At 41.1% G+C, this 19673-nt stretch overlaps 1 protein-coding gene across 11 annotated transcripts in view; it reads left to right on the forward strand.

Annotated features, from left to right (window-relative positions):
* Positions 1 to 19673, forward strand: part of FGGY (FGGY carbohydrate kinase domain containing) — a 516773-nt gene that overhangs the window by 180642 nt on the left and 316458 nt on the right. For all 11 annotated transcript variants that reach the window (XR_016037181.1, XM_088835336.1, XM_088835337.1 and 8 more), the window contains one exon: positions 6488 to 6603. Coding sequence is in view for 10 of the 11 variants with exons in the window: in XM_088835336.1 (XP_088691462.1) it covers positions 6488 to 6603 (116 nt within the window). In the remaining variant the exon portion in view is untranslated. The remainder of the gene's footprint in view (positions 1 to 6487; positions 6604 to 19673) is intronic.

The raw sequence follows: 19673 nt of genomic DNA on the forward strand, positions 1-19673 counted from the left end.
TTGTCTAGATATAGGATTCTTGGATCATTTTTGTTAATGGTCTGTACATTGTTCTTCCATCTTCTACATTCCAGAGTTGTAGATGGGAATTCCTTAGCTAGGCTTAATTTCTTGCCTTTGTAACTAACTTAGTCTTTCTGTCTGGAAGTTTGTATAAGTTTCTGTTTACACTTGAAATTCAAGTATTTCCTGGATTCACTTCCTGAACTTAATGAGACTTTTCATCTGCAGGCTTAAATCTTGCTTCAGCCAGTTTAAAAAGAAAAACAAAAACCTAGTACTGTATTTGTTTCATTAGAATATCTCCTTCAACTTTTCTTTTTTTTCCTTTTCTCCTTTAAGAAAAAAAATCCCTTCTGGAATTCCTTTTATTTTTGTGTTAAGCTGCCAGATCTGTCCTCCAAAAGGCCCCTTATTTATTCCCTCATTATTTCTCCTTTTGTGTCTTTGTTACAAGTAGTAAGGGATTATTAATTCAATTTTTAACAGTGCCACTGGTTTTTTTTTTTTTTTTAGTTCTTCTCAGGAAATTTTTAATAAATTTTAAAATTCATAGCTTTAGTTCAGAGTCTTTCTTGCTCCCTTCTGATTTCTCATTGCTTTCCTTATTGGTGTGCTCTTCCATTATTTTTTTTTTTTTCCATCGTTTCTATGTCACTGAGACCTTTCTCTTAGAGGCCTTCTGCATGGATCTTCTCTTGGGTGAACTAGTCCCCTAAGTTAGGTACTGTTTTCATTTTGCCTTCTCCTTAATTTATGTTCTTTCAACTGTCATGTAGGCTGTAGGCTTTTAGAGTCTCTTTGATGTTAAGAAACCTGAAAGCAGTGAAGGATACAGAAGTTTCTGCCATGGTATTCTGGCTGGCAAGGAACAAATAGTGAGGCCCCTTTTCCCTGGGAGGTGCAGCTCTCCTTTCATGCCAGTCTTGGAAACAATTCACCCTGCTAGTGTGAAGTGAAGTCCTCAGTCGTGTCCAACTCTTTGGGACCCTGTGGACTATAGCCCACCAGGCTCCTCCGTCCACGGGATTCTCCAGGCAAGAATACTGGAGTGGCTTGCCATTTCCTTCTCTAGGGAATCTTCCAGACCCAGGGATCGAACCCAGGTCTCCCGCATTGCAAGTAGACGCTTTAACCTCTGAGCTACCAGGGAAGCCTGGTGGAAGCCTGCTAGTGTAGCCCCTGTCATTTTCAGGCTCCTGTCTTTAATTCTAATCCTACAAATCACTCCTCCCACCCATGCCCACACACACAGACACACACACAGACACAGACACAGACACACACAGACACACACACAGACACACACAGACACACAGACACACACACACACACACACACACACACACTGATAGATCAGCTTGCCTTTAGAGTGCAGGTTGTTCACTAAAACACCTGAGGGAGTGACAACACGGGGCCTTAATAGAAGCCCCTGAGGGAGGCAGACCTTTCGTTCTCCTTCTGGGAACTTGCCTTTACTTGCTGACAAGATGAAGTCCTATACTTGCTGCCTCTCTCCTGGAGATTTCCAGAGACGCTGTGGCCTCGGTTGTACCCACTTGTTGCTGTTGTTGAGTCTCTCAGTTGTGTCTGACTCTTTGCAACCACATGGACTGCAGCACACCGGGCTTCCCTGTCCTTCCCATCTCCTGGACTTTGCTCAGACTCATGTCCATTGAGTCAGTGATGCTATCCAACCTATGCATCTTCTGTCACCCCTCTAAATATTGCCAGTTCTGCCACTTTCAGGCATCCATTTTATCCAAGAGCTGATTTAGAGACCCAATTGAGACAGACCCTCATAGTGTTTGGATAAACCTAACGGAGGATGGAGTTACCAGAGGCACCTGGAGCCTGTTGGGCTCAGTCATCTTTACCCCCAGCACACTCTCTGACCACTCATTCTAACTGGCTGTGAGATAGACATCCCTCTCCTTGCTCTTTTTGGGGATAACACAGGCAGTCTATGTGGGATAAGTTAGTTATGCTATAAACTGTTGAGTTGTTTAACTACTGCTCTGTTATGACTCACAGCCGGTGCTCAGTAGTTCAACACAATAATCATTTATCTGCCTCATGGACACAACATTTAGACTCTGTTCTGCAGGGTGGTTCTTCTGTTCTCAGCTGTACTCACTCCCTCAGGTCTTGGCTGCCTGGGGATGTGTGAACCAGACTGGACTTGGTATCATTCCTCTACCCACATACCTCTTGACCTCCTCCTGGGACTAGTGAGCTAACCCTGCATGATCTTCTCACAGCAATACCAGAAGTGCAATCGAGCAAGCAGAAACATATAATGCTGCTTTTAGCTTAAACTTGAAACTGGAATGCAGTTTTTTCTGCCTCATTATTTTGGCCAAATCCAGTTGTGTGACAATATCCAAAATTTTGAAGTAGCAGAGGAGGCTCGGCCCACTGTTGGGGTTGAGAGGAGGAGGTGCAGCACTACAAATTAAGTGGCAAAGGGTGTGGATATTTAGAGATTGGAAGACTGGGGCCATGAACTCAACCTATGTCAGCTGTTAAGAAATACAGTGAAATATTTCCAAGTGGTACTGCTGCTTCAAAGGAGATAGCCGTGAATTTAGCATGGAGGTAGTGAGGAAACTTGTGCAGAAGAGCTGGACCATGAGAAAGACATGGAATTTTCCAAGTAGACAAGGATGAGTGAATGGAGCAACACTGAGTTGGTGATAGATGGGACGGAGTAGAGGCTAGTCCCGGAAGTCTGCAAATGAGCAGAGCATTTGGGGAGTGAAGAGTTGTCCTATATGGAAGGATCATAAGACACAATCCTTGCACACCATACTGTTTCATTACATTGCTCTTTCCAGTGAGTTATCATAGCTTCTAAAATGGCAAAATTTTAGGCATTGTGCCAGGAAGAATTATCCTATTGCGTATTCTTCAGAACATGCTTCATAGGTAGCGGCTTTCTTTATACCTCAAAAAATTATTTTGCTTAAGTCAGGTGAAGGGTTTTACACATACATATTGTTTCTACTGGGACTAGTGTTCCTTCAATATATCTGTGCCACTTAGCCTAGCTCAACGTGTCCTGTCATCTGCAGTGGTGGTGGTGTACTTGCCAAGTCATGTCCGACTCTTACCACCCCATGGACTGTAGCCTGCCAGGCTCCTCTGACCATGGGATTCTCCAGACAAGAATACTGGAGTGGGTTGCCATTTCCTTCTCCAAGGGATCTTCCTGATCCTAGAATCTTCCATCTATGCCACATGTGCAAAAAAAAAAAAAAAAAAGATAAATAATGTTTTTTGTTTTCAGGAGACATTTAGGTCTCACAGAAGGTGAGCTCTGCTGTGAAGCCGCCCTGACACTTTCTCCCCATTTCTCCTGCCAGTTTCTCCTGCTAAAACTTTTCATTTCTCTCTCTACTTCCTTCAGAACATTTTTGTTAGGATGTGACTTTAGGTGTGATTATTTGATCACTGTCTCCTCAATTATACTGTTAGCATGTAGGAGAGCAGCAGGCCGACTGTTTTGCATGTAACTGGTTCCCCAGCATCTACCATAGTGCCAGGGTCATAATGACTGAATAATAAATATTTATTAAGTGAGTGAGTGAATGAGTACAGTTTAATGGCTGAATCAGATAGGCCAAAACTGCTGGCTCTATGAAATAGATAGGTTTTGCTTTATTTATAAGACTGCAAGAACTCTCCAGGTTTATCACTTACCTGTGGTAATGTGGACAGACTATAGTTATCCTCCCGAGCTTCCATTTGATCAGTATTCATTGTGGCTTGACCTATGGCTGGATGTGAATACTGATGATCTGGAGATTATTAACGTAGGTTCTCCTCTGAAGGTGTTGCTGGTTTAGTGGGAGAGAGAGAAGGGAAGGGGCAAGGACAGTGACTGTGCTAAGTATTAAGATATGGGTATAAGAACGTTGAACTTGGAGAAGAGGCTTTGGACTCTGCTGGACCTCCACTGGGGCTTCATGAAAAGGGGAGTCTGAACTGAGTCAGGAAGGCTAATCAGCAGGCAGACACATAACAGGGAAGAACATTTTTGGGCAGAATGGAGCAGAGGTTCAAGGCACTGGGAAGTGAGCAATCAAGGCCCACTATGGAAAGCTTCAAATAATTCATTAGTGTAGAGTGAAGAAAGCAAGGATAGGAACCACAGGAGAGGAAGCTGGAAGTCAGCATGGTCATATCACAAAGCGTCATTCAAGCCTAGCTGAGGACTGGACTTTTTCCTGAAGGGAGTGAGGAGCAACTGAAGGGTTTTAATCAGGAGTTGGTACCATCAGATTTTACTTTAGAAAGTTTTCTCTGGACACAATGGAGAACAGATTGGAAGGCTTGGGGCTGTTGGGAAGAAGATAAAAAAAGAAGCAGTTAATTACTCAGTGTGATAAGGTCTCTAATAGATTTGGTGCTTGCTCTGTGATGTCAGAGCAGGAACATCTAAACTAGAACTGAGGTCTCAGTCTAGACTAAAGGAAGTTATCAGGCTGAAGAATTTTGCAAGCACATAGAAATATGCAAGCACAGAAGTATGCAAGAATGTGACTTTTTCAGAGAACTCCGAAGGATTGTTTATTGCTGGAATATAGGATACTAAGAGGGAATTGATGAGACATGAAGCCAGAAAGGAAAAGGCCATCTAGCACTCAGTCTTCCTCCTGTTGAATATTGCTTTAGACTGCAGTGATCACATCTATACCAGGCACCTTTTTGGGTTTTTATTTTTTTATCACAGAGAGTTTTGAACATGTACAGAATAGAGACGTATAATGAACACCCATTTAACCACCCTCAGCCCCACAGCTACCAACCCGAGGCCAATTCTGCTCCATCTGCAATGTCATTCACTTCCCCTTCACTTGCTATTTTACAGTAGATCCCAGATAATGTATCATTTTATACATCAGTGTTTCAATATATATCAGTTAGCTTATTTAACTTATATGCAGAGTACATCATGAGGAACGCTAGGCTGGAAGAAGCACAAGCTGGAATCAAGATTGCCAGGAGAAATATCAATCACCTCAGATATGCAGATGACACCACCCTTATGGCAGAAAGGGAAGAGGAACTCAAAAGCCTCTTGATGAAAGTGAAAGAGGAGAGTGAAAAGGTTGGCTTGAAACTCAACATTCAGAAAACAAAGATCATGGCATCTGGCCCCATCACTTCATGGGAAATAGATGGGGAAACAGTGGAAACAGTGTCAGACTTTATTTTTGGAGGCTCCAAAATCACTGTGGATGCTGATTGCAGCCATGAAATTAAAAGACGCTTACTCCTTGAAAGGAAAGTTATGACCAACCTAGATAGCATATTAAAAAGCAGAGACATTACTTTGCCAACCAAGGTCCGTCTAGTGAAGACTATGGTTTTTCCAGTAGTCATGTATGGATGTGAGAGTTGGACTGTGAAAGCTGATCACCGAAGAATTGATGCTTTGGAACTGTGGTGCTGGAGAAGGCTCTTGAGAGTCCCTTGTACTGCAAGGAGATCCAACCAGTCCATTCTAAAGGAGATCAGTCCTGGGTGTTCATTGGAAGGACTGATGCTAAAGCTGAAACTCCAATACTTTGGCCACCTCATGCGACGAGTTGACTCACTGGAAAAGACTCTGATGCTGGGAGGGATTGGGGGTGGGAGGAGAAGGGGACGACAGAGAATGAGATGGCTGGATGGCATCACCGACTCTGTGGACATGAGTTTGAGTGAACTCCGGGAGTTGGTGATGGACAGGGAGGCCTGGCGTGCTGTGATTCATGGGGTCGCAAAGAGTCAGACACGACTGAGCGACTGGACTGAACTGAACTAAGAAGCTTTTTCAAAACATAACCACAATTATCAATTTCATACCTAAAACTTAATAATAATGCTCAGTATCATCAAATAGCTAGTCATTGTTTTAATTTCTGTTTATCTCAGGGCTTTCCTAGTAGCTCAGCTGGTAAAGAATCTGCGTGAAATACAGGAGACCCTGGTTCAATTCCTGGGTTGGGAAGATCCCCTGGAGAAGGGATAGGCTACCCACTCCAGTATTCTCGGGCTTCCCTGGTGGCTCAGATGGTAAAGAATCTACCTGCAATGTGGAATATCTTGGGTTCCATCCCTGGGTTGGGAAGATCCCTTGGAGGAGAGCATGGCAACCCACTTCAGTATTCTTGCCTGGAGAATCCCAGGTTAACTAGTCATTGTTGTAATTTCTGGTTATCTCATAAATGTCATATAAACATGAATAGAAATATGCATGCAAGTATTTATATAGACTGTTTAGTCAGATCTAAATAAGGGGCTGAAACCCTTTTGAAAGTGAAAGAAGATGTTCTCAATCATTAACAGATGTCACTGAGGACTTTGGTTTAATCAGGGGTGAGTAATTACTTCAGTTAATTCTGTTTTTTCACTATTACAGATATCTGAACAAGTGTTTGGCAAAATATAAAGGAAGCCTGGCTCATATTATGGTTCTACCTCTCTCCTATTTTCCTAGGTCTCTCTGCTCCCTGGTGTGCAAATGGACATACTCTGCAGAGAAAGGCTGGGATGACAGTTTCTGGAAGATGGTTGGTTTGGAAGACTTGGTTACAGATAATTACAGCAAAATAGGTAAAAAAATAATATATATTTTTCTGATTATGTGTACATATACATGAAGATATTGGTGTTTGCTTTTTGTTTGTTTTTGTCTAAGTTGAAATATAGGAACACATCCCTTTTTTTCAAAGAGAAGTGAGTAAGCTATGATGGGTAGTCCTTGACTAATAGGCCTTTGTATTGGGGCTTATAGTAAGTGAGCTGTGATAATCTGCCTTGAAATGTAGATTCTTAGACATGCCACTAGACTGGGGAAGATATTTGCATGGAGCAGCTGGAAATAGCATAATCAAAGCTATGTATGGATCATCCCAGTCAGACCTTGGAAAGTGTGTTATGAATTAGGGTCAAGGAACCAGGTAAGGCCATGAACAGGAGAAAACAAATAATTGAAGAGATCAAAATTGGAAGGATCAGGAACAAAGCATAAACTGGAATGTGAGCCAGTTGTTTTTGACTAAAGCCATAGGATCCCTGACTTCCAGTTTTATGTGGCACTGACTAGGTAGTGAAGGAGTGGATGAATAATAGGAATTTGCCTGTAAAATAATTCAGATACTAGGTAAATATAATGGTAGCTGATGTTAAAGTTTCAAGATAAAGTTCATATTCATGTCACAGAAAGATGCTTATTTCATATAGTCACTACCTACCTTTCTAGTAAGCTGTCATCAGGTAAGATATTACACCTGATTGAAGAAAATACTTCTGTTTTGTTTAGTATGTGGGCTAGGAGGTTGGAACAAGACAATTTTAAAGTACTGTGAATTAAACAGGATGGCAGAGTATTTCACTTTTATGTATTAGAACTGAAGTAAGTGATTAGTAGGCAGCTCTGCCTTTCTTATAACATGACCTCCAAGATTGGGCCCAAATTGCTCCTTCAGTTCTCATCAGTTCCCAGCTAGTGATTGGGAAGAAAGAAAAGGACCAGAAGAATCCATCCACATTCCTTTGGAGGAAGCATAACAGAAAAATGGACCACTTCATTTCTGATCACAACCTGTACACCAGCGCTTCTTAACGAAGCCCCACTAGGCTGCAGGGGTGGCTGGGAAATGTGGTAATTGACCAGGAAGCCTTGTGGCCATCCACATGACAGACCAGAAAGCGAGAGCTGTGCTGTGAAATATGAGTGAAAATAGTGGTGTCTGCTACAGTTTCAACCACCGTTGATAACTGAGTCACATAGTAGATTATTTCAGTCCAACTTTCCTGTGGTTGAGTCCTCATGACTACTCTTACCTTTCGAGAATATAAGGACAGAAACATGGAAGATCCAAGTAGCATCTGTACTGCTGTGCTGTAGACAGCATAGCTGAGCTGGGCATGGTCTGCTCAACTACTCATAGCTACATCAAGGGAAAAGAACAGAGCCAGGGTAGTATGCAAAAGGACCCTTCTGGACTTGCTGTAGCTCAACTGAAACCACTGTAGGATTGGAGCTTGCAGAGAAGGGCAGGAGTTTGGGACCAGAGGAAGAGAAGAGGAAAGCAAACCAGCAGTCATTAGTCCTTCAGTTCAGTTCAGTTCAGTCGCTCAGTCGTGTCCAACTCTTTGCGACCCCATGAATCACAGCACGCCAGCCTCCCTGTCCATTACCAACTCCCGGAGTTCACCCAAACTCATGTCCATCAAGTCGGTGATGCCATCCAGCCATCTCATTCTCTGTCCTCCCCTTCTCCTCCCATCCCCAATCCCTCCCAGCATCAGAGTCTTTTCCAGTGAGTCAACTTGTCGCATGAGGTGGCCAAAGTATTGGAGTTTCAGCTTTAGCACCAGTCCTTCCAATGAACACCCAGGACTGATCTCCTTTAGAATGGACTGATTGGATCTCCTTGCAGTCCACGGGACTCTCAAGAGTCTTCTCCAACACCACAGTTCAAAAGCATCAATTCTTCGGCGATCAGCCTTCTTCATAGTCCAACTCTCACATCCATACATGACCATTGGAAAAACCATAGCCTTGACTAGACGGACCTTTGTTGGCAAAGTAATGTCTCTGCTTTTAGTGGCATTCTAAGTCCTTTGGTTGGTGGTCTGGTAGGTGATTAATTCATTTATCTCATTTGGCCCTCACAAACCTATTTGTCTAGCTATTTCCATTTTTTCAGATTGAAAAACTGAGATACACTTCTTTTGTCTGTTCTTGTAGGGTCATTATTAGGACTGTAGTCTCTAACTCTATACTTTCCTACCAAAGCAGACATCCTCCTTGGGCTATTGGAGACTTGAGAAGACTGATGAGGCTGTATAACTTACCTCCAGCAGGGTTGGGCAGAATTCCAATATTTAGCATCTAAATCCAGTTTGAGCTTCATTGAAACAAACATCCATAGTCCATACTTAGAAAGATTAGAGTCTGAGTGTGATAGACCCTCAACTGATGAGAGGATATAACTTCACAGGGTACAAAAAATATTAATACCTTAAAACATATAGTACCTTAAAATTCTGGACATTCATACCACTTGGAGCCAGGCAGCCAGACAGAAAAATGATGCTAAACCAGAAACTTCTGGAGGGCAGGGACTGTGTCTGCCTTACCCTTGAGTATCTTGGCATAGAAGATGTTGATAAATATCTACTGACAGAATGTGTACAATATAGGCATAGTTGTTTGAATTGAGATGGACTGGGAAGTTCAGTTCAATTTAGTTGCTCAGTCACGTCTAACTCTTTGTGACCCCATGGATTGTAGTACATCAGGCTTCCCTGTCCATCACCAACTCCTGGAGATTGCTCAAACTCGTGTCCATTGAGTCAGTGATGCCATCCAGCCATTTCATCCTCTCTTATCCCCTTATTCTCCTGCCTTCAATCTTCCCCAGCATCAGGGTCTTTTCCAGTGAGTCAGTTCTTTGCACCAGGTGGCCAAAGTATTGGAGCTTCAGCTTCAGCATCGGTCCCTCCAATGAATATTCAGGACTGATTTCCTTTAGGATTGACTGATTTGATCTCCTTTCAGTCCTAGGGACTCTCAAGAGCCTTCTCCAACACCACAGTTCAAAAGCATTAATCCTTTGGCACTCAGCTTTCTTTATAGTCCAACTCTCACATCCATACATGACTACTGGAAAAACCATAGCTTTGACTAGATGGACCTTTGGTGGCAAAGTAATGTCTCTGCTTTTTAATATGCTATCTGGGTTGGTCATAACTTTTCTTCCAAAGAGCAAGGGTCTTTTAATTTCATGGCTGCAGTCACCATCTGCAGTGATTTTGGAGCCCAAGAAAATAAAGTCTGTCACTGTTTCCTTTGTTTCCCCATCTATTTGCCATGAAGTGATGGGATCAGATGCCATGATCTTAGTTTTCTGAATGTTGAGTTTTAAGCCAACTTTTTCACTCTCCTCTTTTACTTTCATCAAGAGGCTGTTTAGTTCCTCTTTGCATTCTGTCATAAGGGTGGTGTCATCTTCATATTTGAGGTTATTGATGTTTCTTCCTGCAGTCTTGATTCCAGCTTGTGCTTCATCCAGTCCAGCATTTCTCATGATGTACTCTACATATAAGTTAAATAAGCAGGGTGACAATATACAGCCTTGACATATGCCTTTCCCAAGCTCCAACCATGTCCTTGTCTGTTTCTAACTGTTGGTTCTTGACCTACATACACATTTCTCAAGAGGCAGGTAAGGTGGTCTGGTAGTCCCATCTCTTTCAGAGTTTTCCACAGTTTGTTGTGATGCCCACTGTCAAAGGCTTTGGCATGGTCAATAAAGCAGAAATAGATGTTTTTCTGGATCTCTGTTGCTTTGTTAATGATCCAACGTATGTTGGCAATTTGATCTTTGGTTCCTCTGCCTTTTCTAAGTCCAGCTTGAGCATCTGGAAATTCTTGATTCATGTACTGTTGAATTGCTTGGAGAATTTTGAGTATTACTTTGCTAGCATGTAAGATGAGTACCTCCTTATCAACTCTAATCTCCAAATGCGATCACATTGGAGGCTAGACCTTTAACATATGAATCTTGGGTACATAATATAGCCTACAACCCCAGGGTACAAGTTCATTGGTCATTGGCACTAAAGCAGGGCCCCTAAGTCCTAAGTCTCCAGTCTGATGTTCTGGAGGTACCCCATAAGTTCCCTGCTTCAAAGAAGATTCATCAAGACTGGATCCCAGGGGCAGGATTGTTGTCATTTAATTGAGGACGGCTGGAAAGTTGGATCTAAAACATGGAACTGGGAGCAAGGGTAGTTTTAGTTTTAACATTAATTGTGTGAACTTAAGTCTCATAATGCTTTTTTATCTCTATAGTCTTGTCTATGAAAGATATAGTTAATGGTAGAATTAAAAATAATACTGTATTGTTTCTGAGACATGATACTATTGCATTACAACCATTATCTTTCAGAATTTTCTTTTTTTTTTAGTTTTCCATGTTTTTATTATAATCACATATTATAAATTAGGTTACTCTTTAAAAACTTTAGCATAACAGAGTTATTTTTAGTTATCCTGTTCTACAGCTGAAGCAGCCAAAGTTCAGAAAAGGGAAGGATGTCTAACCTATGGTTGCACAGTTTGCAAACGGTAGAGGCAGAATTCAAACCTATGTTTGGAGGATTCCAAATCCTGCCTTAACCATAACACTGTATTGAATTCCAAGTAATATTGATTGGGGTCTATAGTAGGCAATAAATAAATGCTAAACCTCCTCCCCTTCTGTATTTCAAGCACATTTCTATGTGTTTTTATGTACCTTGTTGCATGTAATTTTCACCACCAGTGACAAAAGTGTACTGTTACTTTCTTTTTAGATTAGAATCAGAGAGAGAACGAACTTTCTGTAACCACATGCAGAATCAATAAGTGATGTCTAGAATTAAAACTTTCCCTGTGGGATAGCCTAGAAGAGCTAATAGTTTACTGGAACACAAATTTCAACTTCAGTTGCTTCATTGTTTCAGTGATTTTTAAAATTTATTTGCCCACCCTTTCCCTCAGATTTAGTTGTTTGTTCCTGAGTATTCCCACGGTGTGTTGAATGCACCTTTATTATAGTATAAATTGATTACCTGTTAGATGTCTTAATTTTACTGAGGACTGTAAGCTTATTGATCTGTGAGTTCTCACTTCTTTACCTTCATATTGTGGTCCCACCGCAAGAAATGGCACATTTTAGCAGCTAAATTACTCTTTGATTAGTAAGTGGATAAGGATAAATGAATGACTGGGGTGGCTGGTACTGGGATAGCCACAGTTTTCACTTCTAAAAACTCTAGCTCTCTTTACTAATTTTAGCAGGATTTTAGGTGGCTTGGGTCCAGTCTCAACTCTGATTTTCTGATTATTTTCATCTTTTTGTGCTCCCCTCCCCCCCAGCACAAGATCCTTGTTTAATAAGTATATTAGCTCTGCTAATAGAGCAATACCTACAGGAAATATTCATTAAAAGTCTACAATGTTAACCTCACAGAAAATTTCCAGAGTAACTTTATTAGATTTTGCCTGTTAAGTTAATGGATTTTTAATGGATGTCCTAAGGAGACATATCATTAACCAGAATATTACCATACGTGAATTAAAACTTACCCATTCATCAAAATTAATTGTGTGATGTTTCCTTTAATTTTCATTTCTGGTGACTTGAGCTTGTAGTTTCAGTCTGAACCAGAAGTGGAAGTTGTTAAAGAGATAAATATGCACTTCCAGTTGTGACTTTCAGAGACTCCTCTGGAAGTTACCTCCAGACAGTCTGTCACAATTCTTGAAACTATGAGAAATGTATCTTGGAAGCCTCCCTATGAAGTGTTAAACATTTCCGGTGGACTCGTTGCCCGTCAGACGTGGGCAATACAGCGCAAAACCTTTTAACAGATTTGAACAGCACATCATGGATTTGATCATTAATATAATTACCATAATTCGTTCCGTGTGGAGCTTTTAGCCAAGTCTTTACCAACCTTCCTGGGCTCACGCAGTAAATAAATGCTTTCCCCGAAAACTGAACATCTCAGCAGCTGATAGCCTTATGGAGGGATATTTTTGAAATAAATTATTTATGAAGTGTAAGTTAAGGATCGAATGCAATATTTATATGGTGCATTTCAAGGACAGGGGAAGAAATTTACAATGTTTTAAGTAACTACTTGCAAATTTCTAAAGATAAAATGTTACTACTCAATTCTTTCCTTCAGGAAGATGTTTGGGTGGTTTGGTTTGGGAGCATTATACAAAATAAGGGAAAAAAACAGTTTTGTGAATCAGAAGAATATAGTAGACTTTTTTTGGATGGTTAAAACTATAATAGTTAATTTCATGTTCAGAATTGATAGAGAAACCTCAAGCCCAGTATTTTGTAGGGAATTATATACCCATATTCCAATAAAATGATCTGTGTCAATAGATTTTGACCTCCCCTTCTGTGTGAACCATTGCCTTGTTACCTATCTGATCCCAAACATCAATCAAAAGCAAATAGGAAGGAAGAAATCAACAGGGAGAAAGAATCCTTAGGAAGAGAAGCAGCATCGTACTTGTTCTAATTGATTATCCAGGCTCTCTTTAAGCAGGTCCCAGTTGCTTTTTATCTTCCTGGGAAAAGTGTTTCATTGTGTTATTGGGGCAGGCCATTTTATGAATGTGTATAGCATGGCTGAATTATAGAGTGATAATTTGCATTACAGAAAGAGCCTTGTAATGCCTAAAAGGGTACAGTATGTTAGCTTATAGATCACTTGTTTTGTGGGGTCAGGGAAGCCAGACAACACAGAAACTTAAGTCCAAGTAGAAGGAGTTATTAACTGTTACATGAGAGGCAGAAATGATGATGAAACAGACGTAAAGGGGCCATTCCTTAAGAGGAGGGACGCTGCATTTTTTATCTTGTTTCCTCTCCCTTCATGAGACCGTATTTTAGGCATTGGACACTGTGGGCCCTTTATCTGGCACTTAGTACATACTGATGAAATATGTACCTGACTGAGCGAATATGTGTTTGAACAAAGGATTTGATAAATAAGCCCCTCTTTGGCTTCAATTGCTCCTACTAGTTGGAAACAATTAACCTAACAGTTAATGGACTCTGTACCTCCTTTTGAATTAAATGATAGTATTAGATGATAGACAATGATTTTGTTTCATAAATCCAGTGTTCATAGTCCTTTTTTCACTAACCTGTTTGCCACTTAAGCAGGGACTCCTGTGGAAGACACACCCCCACCTGAATCAGAGCTCATTCCTACAGCAAGTCTGTCAGAGACTTTCCTAAAAGGAAATGTTAGACTCCTTCAGAAAAAAAAAACCCCAAAAGCAACATGCACAACATATTTTCAAGAGATTGAGAATGTCATTTTTTTTAAAGTTTATTTATTCATTTATTTTATTTTTTTTTTATGTTTAAAAACATTTTATTTATAAAATGTTTTTATTTATATGTATAAAATTTACTAAAACATTTTTTAAAAAGCATAGTAATTATCTAGTGGTTTCTTTTTTTTTTTTTTTCAATTTTATTTATTTATTTTTTTCAAGTTGAACAGACTAAATTTCTTTAAACAAACTTACTTATATTCCAGAGTCCTTTAAAAACTTAATAGCATTTATACATTGAAGGTATTTGATTTTCTTGTACCTAGCACTTCAAATGCAACAAGCATTTGAAGCAACAAGCATTTGACCCAACAAGTAAAACTTTCTACAGTTCATAACTTTTATAAATAAAATAAATTAAATGTACAGTGAATAAGTTCTCTGAAATATTTCAATATTTCTGCAGGTTTCAGTTCAGTTCAGTTCAGTTCAGTCGCTCAGTCGTGTCCGACTCTCCGCGACCCCATGAATCACAGCACGCCAGGCCTCCCTGTCCATCACCAACTCCCGGAGTGCACTCAAACTCATGTCCACAGAATCGGTGATGCCATCCAGCCATCTCATTCTCCGTCGTCCCCTTCTCCTCCCGCCCCCAACCTTTCCCAGCATCAGAGTCTTTTCCAGTGAGTCAACTCGTCTCATGAGGTGGCCAAAGTACTGGAGTTTCAGCTTTAGCATCAGTCCCTCCAATGAACATCCAGGATTGATCTCCTTTAGAATGGACTGGTTTAGTAACATCATAAAATACATTTCAACTAAAATTCACAAATCTAAAAACCTGTTAGGCATTTTTAGGCGTTTTAAGATGGAAATGAAGACCAATGTTACATCGTAATATGCCAATTACAAATAGTACTTCAAATAGCAAATACTACAGTTTGTCCCAAACTTTAAAAACTATTCATGAACTCAACACTGAACTATTGATGGCTATGAGAATTGTTTCCTAGCCTTTTTGAAAATTTCAACCCATTTACGTTTAAGGTAATTATTGATAAGTACGATCCCGTAGCCATTTTCTTTATTGCTTTGGGTTCAAGTTTATACACTCTTTCTGTGTATCCTGTCTATAGAAGATCCTTTAGCATTTGTTGGAGAGCTGGTTTGGTGATGCTGAATTCCCTCAGTTTCTGCTTGTCTGTAAAGCTTTTGATTTCTCCTTCATATTTGAATGAGATCCTTGCTGGGTATAGTAATCTGGGCTGTAGGGTATTTTCTTTCATCACTTTAAGTATGTCTTGCCACTCCCTTCTGGCCTGAAGAGTTTCTGTTGAAAGATCAGCTGTTATCCTTATGGGAATCCCCTTATGTGTTATTTGCTGCTTTTCCCTTGCTGCTTTTAATATTTGTTCTTTGTGTTTGATCTTTGTTAATTTGATTAATATGTGTCTTGGAGTATTTCGCCTTGGGTTTATCCTGTTGGGGACTCTCTGGGTTTCTTGGACTTGGGTGATTATTTCTTTCCCCATTTTAGGGAAGTTTTCAACTATTATGTCCTCAAGTATTCTCTCATGGTCTTTCTTTTTGTCTTCTTCTTCTGGGACTCCTATGATTCGAATGTTGGAGTGTTTAACATTGTCCCAGAGGTCTCTAATATTGTCCTCATTTCTTTTAATTCGTTTTTCTTTTTTCCTCTCTGTTTCATTTATTTCTACAATTCTATCTTCTAGTTCGTTTATCCTGTCTTCTGCCTCTGTTATTCTACTGTTTGTTCCCTCCAGAGTGTTTCTGATCTCATCTATTGCATTATTCATTGTATATTGACTCTTTTTTATTTCTTCTAAGTCCTTATTAAATCTTTCTTCCATCTTCTCAATCCTTTTCTCCAGGTTATTTATCTGTAACTCCATTTTGCTTTCAAGATTTTGAATCATTTTCACCATCAAAATTTGAAATTCTTTATCAGGTAAATTCCCTATATCTTCTTCTTTTGTTTGTGTTGGTGGGCAATTATCTTGTTCCTTTACTTGCTGGGTATTTCTCTGCCTTTTCATCTTGCTTATATTGCTTTGCTTGGGGTGGCCTTTCCCTCTTCTTGCAGTTTGTGGAGTTCTCTTTATTATGTAGTTTCTTCGCTGTGTGTGGGGTTGGACGGGTGACTTGTCCGGGTTCCCTGGTTAGGGAAGCATGTGTCGGTGTTCTGGTGGGTGGAGCTGGATTTCTTCTCTCTCCTTTAGAAGACAATGGGCTGCTTTTCTGGGAGCCTGATGTCCTCTGCCAGTATTCAGAAGTTGTTTTGTGGACTTTACTCCGCATTCAAATGTTCTTTTGATGAATTTGTTGGGGAGAAAGTGGTCTTGCCATCTTATCTCTCCGCCATCTTGTTCCTTCCTCCCCAGAACACTGGATTCTTATATTCCACTTGGTTGTGGAGTATCTCTTCCCAGCTGCTCCAGCAAGGCGCAGCCGCTGTACCTTACCTTGGACGAGGGGTATGTCCTCAAGGCCGCGCCTCCTGCTTTGAATGTAGATCAGCTCCTCTAGGCCCTCCGGTGCCCAAGCAGCCACCGCCTCCTGAACGTGGTACAGCTCCTCTCGGCCACCGCCCTAACCCTGGGCGCGGAGTAGCTCATCTCAGCCACGATTCTGCACGTGGTCGGTTGCGCCAGAGCCGGGCGTCTCCCGCGTCTGCGCCGCCGGAGCCGGGCGTCTCCCGCGTCTGCCTCTAGTGGTTTCTAAAATCTATTCATTTATTTTTGGCTGTGGTGGGTCTTCATGGCTGCGCAGGCTTTTTCTCTAGTTATGACAAGTGGGGGCTCCTCTCTAGTTGCAGCGCACAGGTTTCTCATTGTGGTCGCTTCTCTTGTTACAGAGACTGAGCTAGAGCATGGGGGTTTCAGTAGTTGTGGCAAGCGGGCTCTAGAGCACAGGCTCAGTACTTGTGGTACATGGGCTTAGTTGCTCTGCAACATGTGGGATCTTCCTGGACCAGGGATTGAACCGATAGCTCTTGCATTGCAAGACAAATTCTTTACCACTGAGCCACCAGGGAATCCCTGAGAATACCACTTTTTTCATAGAGTAAAATAAATCCTGCAGTTAACTGAAGCTGCAGTTTAGATATTTTTTGTCCTTTAGGCTTAAAAGTATAGCTTAAGGATCTTGACTAATGACGTCTTGTGTGAATGTTGGGGACATAGATCTGCTAGTATTCACCACTGTTCTGCCGCAGAGTCTAACCAGTTGAGATTGTTTTGCAGAGACACCTGAAGCAAAGTGTTGTTTTGATTTTCGTTAGACTAAATTAAAGAACATGGAGGGAATCTTACCCTCTTTTCTGGACCTGCCTGGGCCCTGGAAACTGCATGGCACTGACTTGATCCATTCATTGGCAGGCCGAGGAGTTGGGACAAAGAGACAAGACATCTGGCTGGGCTTGTTTCAGCATTTGATGTGCTGTTTGATCTGCTAAATTCAAACTCAGACTCCAAGAGCCCACTGACCTAGAGGTGGTTCAAGAAGAGAGACTCACGCCACGCCTGCACTGACCCCTTTCAAGGCTGTGGCTCTACTTCCTTGTTAAAATGGCCCCATGGTGTATTGGTTTTTTTCCCCAAGTCTCATGAATCAGTAAGGCAGTTCCTTTTCCTAGGATTAAATAAGAGTATAGAAGTACGAAATGGGAGTGTTTCTGTGAATTCTACCACATCCTTGAGGAAAGAAGAGGAAATCCCATGGTGGAAACATACCCAAGGATTTTTCACCAGCAGTATTCATCAGAAACAATGTTGGGAGCCTGAGTCCAGCAATGTCATCCATAGCTGTAGATATTATAAAGTCCTTTTATCTGTGAACACTCGAATTTGCCCAATAAAACTAGACATGTTTACAAGGATTTATCCATTTGTTCCTTAGAATATGAGACTTGTTTGTCATTTCAAGCTTTGCTGAACTGCTTGTTGTACCATCTTGGTATCACAAGATGTCAGTGCTGTTTTTGGTAATTTACATTGGGATGTCTGGAGAAACCATCGGCCACAGGTAATTGCAATATTTTCTAGGCTCTGTAGGGTCTGTTGTACTATCTCTTCCTTGTCCTGATGGAGACCATCCCTATGGGTGCTGTGGATTAGGCATTACCCTTGACCATGAATCTTTGGTCTTATCCTTTCTACTCTTATCATCTTTTTCTTTCTTGTCCAAGTGCCAGAACAAGGTCTTTCCACGACTTGAGACAATAACATATCCTTTGAGTATCATAGTATCTTACTTTACCCTTTCAAATTAAACTTCTTCCTGATGGGAATGACCTGGAGGTCTTCCTGTCAGTTAGTGACCTAGCCAATCATGCATCCATCCCTCTAGCCATACTACTGAGTGTCTCCTATGTACTAGGTGCTGGGCTAATTATCAGGGATAGAAAAATTGGATTCATCATGGTCCATCCCTTGAGGATCTCACATCTATGGGGTGAGGAGTGGAGAGAATTGAATTAACATTCTCAGTGTTTTTTATGTTTTTCAGTAATCTAGAGATGTACAAATTACTTGGGCAAGCAGAGCAGGAAGTCACCAATAACTAGAGGTTGTATCAAAGAAGTCTTCGCATGAGATGGCATTTGAGATGTGTCTGAAAGAATATGAGTAGTATTTTACCAAAAAAAAAGGGAAAATGACTTGTGAGGCAGAAGAAACAGCACAGACAAGGGCATGAAGATACAGAAGAATGTCAGTGAATGGTTGGGTGTCGCTGGAGCAGTGGACTTGGCATGGGGTGGGGATGAGTGGCAGAGGATGAGATAGGAGAGGGGACTGGGTTTAACTTCTAATGACATTTCTATCCTTCCTTGAATATGGGGCCACTGGTAAGAGACTCAGTGTCAAAAAATTGGCTTCACTGCTCTCAAGAGATGGTTCCAATAATTATTCCTGCCAATGCTATAAATAAAGTAGATAAAAGTGAAGGAGTTGTAGGAGTTTCGTAGCTCCTATGAAGTTGAGAAATTGTGTGTGTGTGTGTATGTGTGTTTCCCAAGCCCATTTCTTTCCTTCAGTCACATTTAGTACCCATTACCTACCTTCCCTTCCATAAAGTTTGTTGAGAAGCTTAAATGAGATATCAGGTCAGAGGACAATGTGATTTACAAAACCTGTAGACATGTTATCTGTTATCATTTGTAAGTGTGCCTTGGCACTAGAGGACAGCAGTCTTCACTCCCTGGATACTCCTTGTTTCCTATCAGTGGGCCTGAAAGAAGTAACTATGTTCCCCACTGTTCAGCACCCTTAGATTCCCAGAAGTACTGTTTCAGCTGCTGGTGCTTCCAGGAATAGCCCTGCAAAGCCAGAAGGATAAGGGAACAGTGATGACCACATCATGTTGTAAGATAATGACTGTTTTGATCTATATAAGGTTTCATGGAACTGCTCCTCTTTTCAGCATGGCATCTGGAAAATAATTGGGAGCCTTCCAAAAGTTAGGTCAAACTCCAGCTTCTCTTCCTACCACTGGACAGCCAGTGAGTACCAGAGCCAAAAGAGATCTTGAAGATTTTGCTCTAATACCCTCATTTTATAGATGAAAACCCAAAACTCTGGGAGTCAGGGTGAATTTCTTTCATCTTGCATCATCTTAGTGACAGAGCTGACATCAGAAACCAGATCTTCTGATCACCAGTACCATTTCACTACTCCTTGTCAACTTTCCTCTTTGACATTTTTCAGTAAATTTTGGTCACTTAGCCAATCTGGATACTATCACTTAAAAGGGAGTAAGCTCTAGAAGAAAGTCACTGAGGGAAAGACCTACATAGGTGAACCTA

This window comes from Moschus berezovskii, chromosome 4 (genome assembly GCF_049115385.1).
Source record: "Moschus berezovskii isolate FMDL1 chromosome 4, NW_MosBer_1.0, whole genome shotgun sequence".
NCBI classification, from domain to species: Eukaryota; Metazoa; Chordata; class Mammalia; order Artiodactyla; family Moschidae; genus Moschus; species Moschus berezovskii.